Source organism: Austrofundulus limnaeus, unplaced genomic scaffold (genome assembly GCF_001266775.1).
Source record: "Austrofundulus limnaeus strain Quisiro unplaced genomic scaffold, Austrofundulus_limnaeus-1.0 Scaffold265, whole genome shotgun sequence".
Classification (NCBI taxonomy): Eukaryota; Metazoa; Chordata; class Actinopteri; order Cyprinodontiformes; family Rivulidae; genus Austrofundulus; species Austrofundulus limnaeus.
In genome coordinates, this window is record NW_013952667.1 from 61321 (window position 1) to 69221 (window position 7901).

Here is a 7901-nt window from a genome sequence, read left to right on the forward strand (position 1 = left end):
AAAAAAAAAAAAAAAAAAAAAAAAAAAAAAAAAAAAAAAAAAAATGAAAAGAAAACAAGAATAGTCCAACAAATTAAAGATACAAAACAATCTGTTTAAAAACACCACAGGGACCGTGCAAGAGAATTTGCTACTGTATACTGTACATGACACTGAAATAATATGCAGGTTTTTATTTCCTTTTTTTTAAAACTTATTATTCAGCATTTTTGCCTTTATTAGACCTGAGTTCAAATATTTAAAATCTTAAAATAAATGAATTAAAAACATTTACATCGTTTATATTTTAAAACCTTTTTTTTTCATTGTTTTATTTGACTTTAAAGCCATGTCATTCAATTTAAGGTTTATAAATACTTGACTCATTACAGGAACTTGTTTAATGGTAACATTAACTCATATGTGACATCATAAAGTGTGTGGGATTTGTGCTGCATGTCATTTATTTGAATCACAGTTTCAATCAAAGCAAGCGTTGCAGGACTTTTAGACTAATTTGTCTAATTTGCTGCTTGTCAAACACGSCATCACTGATTCATTTTCTCAAGGCAGACCTAAAACTCAAAATAAACATTATCGCAAAAGATGTGAACTAAACTAACAAATGAGTTGTAAACTTATAATGCTACAGTGTTATGCCAGGTGGACCATGATCTGTTTATCTTAGAAACAAAAGGCCTTTATGCTGTTAGCAATGAGCTAATGTTTAGCTTTTTTTAAAACTCTGTCAATGAGGTTATGTTTTCAGTAGGAATTTCATCCTTTAGTTAAAGTGTTTTAACAAAGACTTTAATGTTTTCTTTTCAAACTGCTGCTTATGATAGCTAATATGCTAARATGCTCTGTTAGCACTAACATTTAGCTTCAGTGGCTCACAAACAGAAAGAGCGTGATGAAGCTAACCAGTATTATACAGCTATTTTCTTTCTGAAGATTCAATGATTATATGTTCCAAATTATTTTAATGAGACATCGCTTTAATGGTTAAACTGAGATAAGCTTTGCTTTTACAACATTAGCAACCACGTGTACGACATCGGGTCAGTTTAATGCCAAAAGTTAAAGCCTAGTTTTGCACGAGGGGGTGGGAACCCTTTCATGAATACATTAGACATGTTTTTTCGTCTTCTTCTTCTTCCAGATGACAAAAACACAAAGAACATGCAATTATCTAGCATGGTTGAGACAGCCAAGCCTGTAACAAGATTGCTTTACACAGACAAAGACACACAGCGAAGAGAAAAAGAAAATATTCAGCTTTTCATTGTGTTTTTTTTTTTTGTGTGTGTGCCTGTTTTGTCACAGCTAACCGCACATTATTTACAGATGAGGGCATGCAATTTGCATGGAGGGATTATGGAGCCAGAAGAAAGACCCCCCTACTTACTTAGGGGAAGATGAAGCACAAAAAGTCACGGATTGAAACCAGAAACTAACTTTATAGCGGTGTTCACGTGATGCCTTTACAGACACTTCTTCATGTTTGTTTTTATTATTTTTGAAWCTGCAGAGTATTTCCCACATGTGCATATAAGACAAACACTTAAAGACAGAAATATAAGCCCATGTTCATGGAGTTGTTTAGGCCGTATCATACACGCCTAATTCACAGACAGACGACACTCAACTCAGATCTGGGCTGTGAAAAGCTAACATTGCAGTCGTAGTGTTTTGGCCCTTTGCTTGGTTTCACCTTTGAAAGTRAGTGCATGTGCTGTAGTAAGAAAATAAATGCTTTATTCTTAAGTATGTTTCTGTTGCTGCATATTTTCTATATGCATAAAGTTTGTWAATGCATAAAGTCTATATGTTACACGACATAAAGAGCCTCTGTGTGAGCTTTGAAAAAGATTGGCCAAACTGGCTCCATTACTGACCTTAACCACGAGTTATGTTATTCTTATATGACATGGATGCAAACATCGACGATCAGGCAGGCTGCAGTCATATTTACTGTGTGTTTGACTTCACATAAGATATTCATAAAAGCATATTATGATGGTTATGGATAAGCAATATGGGGTCCATTTTTGTACTTTTTAAACACCTAATTTTATAATGAACATAAATTGCTAACATCTTTCCTGAGAAGTTTGTCAAAAATGAAAATACTTTTTGAACACAACAACGATTAACATGTATGGTCTGAAGTTATAATCATCACTGAATGTCTATTTCTTTCCTAGCCACATGTAAACTGATTCCGTGTCAAACAAAAATGTGCTGACTGTGGCTGTAAGTTTCCAAAAGTCACAGAAAACCTTTTGAAGCGACTTCCTTATGTCTCTTTACTGTTGTTGTGCATCAACTGATGAAGCAACACTCTCACTGGACTCCAAGCAGTGAATCAATGTAAACAGCTGGCATCACTTTGCATATCTGTGTTAGGCACTTTTGGAAACCTCAACCAGACCAGCAGTAAATGTTTTCATGAATACTTTTAGATCTATGGCAACAAATCCTTTTTAATTTCTGTGATGAGGAAACTACCTGTTTGGTCTTAAAGGGATAGTTCATGTCTACTAAAGTGGGGTTTTATAAAGTGCATATTCACAGTTAATGGATTCTTTCATATGACAAACCAGTCCTGGACATAAACATCTTCTGGTCGCCTCGTGATTTCCGAATGGACTGAGGCGGCAAGCAGGTTCAAAGCCACTCTGGATGCATTTTTGTGCTGTGAAAGGAAGGTAGTAATAGAGCCGAAATGACTGACATGTGAAAAGATTGTTTTATGAAAGAGCCTAATGTCTTACCTGTTGTAAGTATCTCTTTAAAAAGACTCAGTTTTGGGGAAATATGGATTCATTTTGACAGGACTAAAAAGGCTATGGCCAATCTGAACAGGGCCAAAACCAAAATGGTGAACACTCTTTTATAAACCTTCACATTGCTGTCAGTTCTATAGTTTTTCTGGCACATGTGATGAAAGTCCTGCAGGAAGTGTTTCAAGTTGTGCAGGAGGTGCTACACTTGGCTGCTGCAGCAGCTGCTGTCTGCACTTGTAAATAAAGACATTAATAACAAACGTAAAACTGATAGCAAAGTAGAGGTTTATAGCATCGTTCAAATGAATCGCAATGAAATTTTGGGTAATGATTATTGAAAAGCTTTTCATAGAACCTCACTTTTAAAGAACTGAACTATCACTTTAACATCTTCTGCACCAAACTGTTTACTTAATTTAATTATATTAAAGACTCTCTTTTTCTTTGTGTAATGGACCCAGTGTGTAATTAAAGTATGACTTTTATGTGAGCTTTTTGCATTATATCCCATTTTCTCCATTTCCACTGAATCTAACAAAGTTTTTTCTAAACTTTACCCTTTAATCATCAAAACAACAAGCCTCATAATCAGAACTTCCACTTGCATTTCCATATGTTCCCTTTTCTTTGTCAATCTTTTTGTTAAAACTCTCCACCTCGATGAAAAATGTAAAAKATTCAGAAATTCAACAAAACACACAAATTACTGACACAAACACATTTCTTTCTGGTCTTCCACTGGTTTCTAAAATGACATCAAATAATCTTGAAAAGCTGAAGATTTGTGCTATAACTTCTGTAAGAATAAAACCAGGTTATTACCAAAAACAACAAATGTCGATGGCAGCCTTAAAAAATAGGTTTTTTTTCAACGACCATCAACCTGATAAACTGCAATAAAGTCGCTTTTTATTTATTTATTTTTTAAATAATCTTTTGTAAACTCTCAATTTGAAAATAAGCTCAAAGTAGATCTTCTGACTGAAAAATTCCTGAAAGATCTGGATCACATAAAAATGTACAAAACATTAAAAACTTATTTAACATAGCAATTTTTGATATCTTTGCTCATTTTTTTTAAAATATATATCTTTACCTTTGCTCTGACTGTGGCTTTCATTGCTTTTATTCCTCCTTGGGTTCGTTTTTCGCTCCGTCATGACTGACATGCTCTTTAACCAATCAGACGATCCGCTCTCAGGATGACAGCRAACTAGAATCTCTGCTTGTCAGCATCAGGAGGGAACAGACCAAAATAAGATCCAGTAAAATCAAATTGCTTTTGCCTTTTTTTTTCTGACACAATTTCTCCCCACAATTTCCCTCAGTCTTAACGACTTTCTTTTCAGATAAGTCCTGTCAAAAATGTCTATCTTATCAAGTGATTGAATTAAAAAAACAGAAGAAAAAAAAACTCTTACAGTCTCGCCTTTTTTTTAACTTATAAAAGTAAATCCTGTCAAAGAGGTAAACTTGATGCTGTGCCATTTTGGCAGGACTGCCTCGTTGGACACACCTTGCTACAGTTCTTTGAGCCATCAGCTGTATTGCAGTTTTGCAGAAATTAACACTAAGTGAAATTATTTCACCTCAATAGCAATATTTTTTAAGACAGCAAATAATAATAATAATAATAATAATAATAATAATAATAATAATAATAATAATAATAATAATAATAATAATAATAATAATAATAATAATCCACTAGTTAAGACAGACATTTTGACTCATTTCATCACGACTCTCCTCTGCTTCTTGCCTCCCTCAGTCGGACCACAGGTTCTCCATGGCCATGCTGATCCTGCACAGGATCCAGCGTCGAAGCGGGCAGTAGTATTCGTAGTGGAACTGCTCGAACTCTGGCGTCTGCCGGATCTCGTGGAGGAACGACACGTCGATGTCCGACTCCAGCAGCAGCAGCAGCGTGGGCACGGTGACGAGCAGGACGCACATGACCACGGCGAGCAGGCGGACCACGCCGAGCACGCACGTGTTGACCCTCTCGTTGGACGACAGCAGGCGCAGGCTGCTGGTCAAGGCGCCGCTCATTCCGCTCGTCGCGGCCAACCGGCTGTGTTCGTAGGTGCGGTCCCGCTCCCACTCAGCCTCCAGCTGGGCCTGGATCTCAGGGTCGGCGTGGAGCTCTCTAAGCAGCAGGGCGGGACTCTGGATCGGAGAGCAGAAGAGCAAGCTGCTGCCTCCTTGGCTGTCTTCCACCGGAGTGGGGAGCATGCTGGCACAGGGGCTGCAAAGAGGGGAGAAGATATGCAAAATCAGTCAGAATGCACATTCTTTAAAGGGGCAATATCATGTAAAATCAACTTTTTTGAGTTTTACTTCACGTTATAATGTTATACTCTCATAAAAACATGCCCAAAGCCTTGCTTTGACTCATTCATGCATGTTTGAGAAATTCTGCAGTGTTTTTAGGCAGCCATGCTGAGGAGCAAAACGACAGGTGGGGACCAGAAAAGCCTCTGGGACGTGTCTTTAAGCTGAGCTTCCTCATGGCAGAGCCCCCACCTCCTCCTCCCCTCCCCACACACCCCACCCATGACACCTGCAGGCTCTCGGGTGAAACTGAAAGTGAAACTTAAACTGTCTGCTGAGCCCCACTATTGCTCACTCAGTGAAGCTCCTTTCAGATTCAAAATACCTTTGAGGAAATGTATTTTCAGATGCCAAGTAAACTGCATCYTAGCGCACCCGCACTGAAATGTGCAGGACAGACGCGGAAGGTGGTTCTTAAAGAGACAGAGGCCAATTTCAAGGCATTTAGAAGAGGAAGTGATGAGAAGATAAGTTTATTTTCTCTTTAAACAAACAAAAAAACAGCCTTTTAATAACAGCTAAAGGTGACATAGATACTTTGTTATGGTATAGTATTTAAATGTATGCCTGAGAAACACATAATATTGCCCATTTAACTGCCTGCAATCAAATATGTTTGTTGGAAAAAACATCTGGAATATGCCACAACTGGGTCAAACGTGTGATGCAGCCAGCAATAATAGATCTATTTCTAATCTGCACATAAAAGACCCCACAATATAACCCCCCCCCCCAAAAGAACAGATGATTTATAATGTGGAAAAACAAGAACTGTGTAAATTTAAATATTTAAGCTTTAATTTAGTTCTTAAAAAATGATAGATTTCAATATTAAAATGTTTTTCCAAGCAAATTTGAATAATTTTATAGAGACCTGTAGGAGAGCTCAGAAATGGTGAGTGCCTTGTCGTCATCCTCAAGTCTCTCTTCAACTTTGGGCGTTTGAGGTTGGAGATTTGAAGTTTCCATGGAGACACAGTGAGCCTGCAAGTCATTGCTCAAACTGGGGTTTTCTCCTGTCGTACTGATCCGCTCGACGTCTTCTGGTGCCACCGAAGGTTCTAGAGGAGACAGGGGAGCCGGGTCCTTTCCGGCGACCACACCTGGGGTTCAAAAAGAGAGGAAGAGGTTTGATTCGTGAAATGGAGGGTTCGATTAAAACACTAAATCAAATCAAAAACCCATTGCTGGAAAATCTATATATGTGATTATTCAATGGATTTTATTTTCTGCAGTGTTGCTGGAAGAAAAGACTACAGTTCTGTTAGCGCACAGTTTGGAAAATAGGATTTGCCTCGGTAGTTTGTTTTTCTGTTTATCTGTGCAGAACTGCTTTTATCATCTAAATATTACATTATAGAGAACCCAGTTAATCTGCACTGTAGTTCTGCACATCAGCCACATGATGGCAGTCCTATCTTACTTCAAGATAGAGCATGTTCCTAAAATAATTAATAATTTAAAAAAGAATAATCAATCTCTCAGTGAGGACTAATTACCTGGCCTTGCTTCAAACTTGCAAAAATGAAGGTAGTTGTGTAATATTTTGACATGAAAACAGTTAAATATATGTAAGTCAMTAACCAGCAGGGAACAATGTGTGTTGTTTGTTTTCATATATGTTAAATGGACTGTACTTATATAGCACCGTTCTATCCAACCAGGATACTCAAAGTTTTCATAAAAGTTTTTGCAGTCGAATTAGTCAAACAGTATCTTATATGCCTAAAATTTGCAAGATTAAATTTAAGTATTTTTGCAATCCTTTTGATGTGAGGTTTGAATGATAAACTTGTTTCAAACAAAATCCCAAGATATTTAAATTACTTGACCAATGTGATCTTCTCTCCAAAAATAGATATGTCAGGGTTTGGTGTATTTTCTAGTTGTTTAGTAAAATACATGCCAACTGTTTTAGAAACTTGTAGAAATTTAATTGGAGGCAGACATGCTTAAGCCAAGTGGCTATTTTTACCATGGCATCTGTTAGTTTGGAAGCAACTTCATCTTTATTCTTACCATGTACATAGATGACAGTATCATCTGCATATAGCTGGACATCTACACTGTCACAGACCAATGGGAGTTCATTAATATATAGGCTGAATAACAGCGGTCCAAGTATAGACCCTTGTGGGACACCGGTAGATGAGTGCCTGGCTGTAGAGCATTGGTTGTTTACTGTAACATATTGTATTATGTCTGTTAAATAGGAACTAAACCATTGTATAGAGGTCTCTGAAAAGTTGAACTTAGTTAATAGAGACAAGGACTTTATGATTTACAGTGTCGAATGCTTTTCTTAGATCCAGGAACACTGCCCCAACAACACCGCCTTTATCTGAAGATGTTTTAATTTTTTCAACTATAGCAGTTAGCTGTCTCAGCTGAATCTCAGTTTACCCCGTCACACAGCAAACAAAGCTAACATGTACAAATCATCTATGGAGATGAGTGCTAATCACATTCACACACTGATGGGACACACATCAGAGGCATTGTGCGGGAAGCCCAAGGACACAACAACTGAGACGGCTGGAATGGGGGGTTGAACCGGCAACTCCCCTAACCACTCTGCCACAGCTGCCCTATATGTTGATTCTAGTTGATTACAAGCCTGAATGTGATACTGTTGGTATTTTATTCTGAATGATTCATCCTGGTCAACTTTCACATAAGTCTGAGGTGCTGACTTGATGATTGCCTTTGAGACCTAAATGATGAATTTGAATTTGTGCTGTGTGTGTGTGTGTGTGTGTGTGTGTGTGTGTGTGTGTGTGTGTGTGTGTGTGTGTGTGT

The 7901-nt window shown here is 37.6% G+C and overlaps 1 protein-coding gene across 9 annotated transcripts in view; it reads right to left on the minus strand.

The window, feature by feature from the left end:
- Window positions 1-956: 956 nt before the first annotated feature.
- The window catches only part of frmd3 (FERM domain containing 3), a 54330-nt gene continuing 47385 nt past the window's right edge, over window positions 957-7901 (minus strand). For 8 of the 9 annotated variants that reach the window (XM_014020751.1, XM_014020754.1, XM_014020755.1 and 5 more), the window contains 2 exons: window positions 5977-6205; window positions 957-5016 (listed from right to left, as the gene is read on the minus strand). In XM_014020751.1, coding sequence (XP_013876205.1) covers window positions 4536-5016; window positions 5977-6205 — 710 coding nt within the window. In that variant the 3' untranslated portion in view covers window positions 957-4535. The remainder of the gene's footprint in view (window positions 5017-5976; window positions 6206-7901) is intronic. The other variant, XM_014020752.1, reaches the window with a different exon arrangement.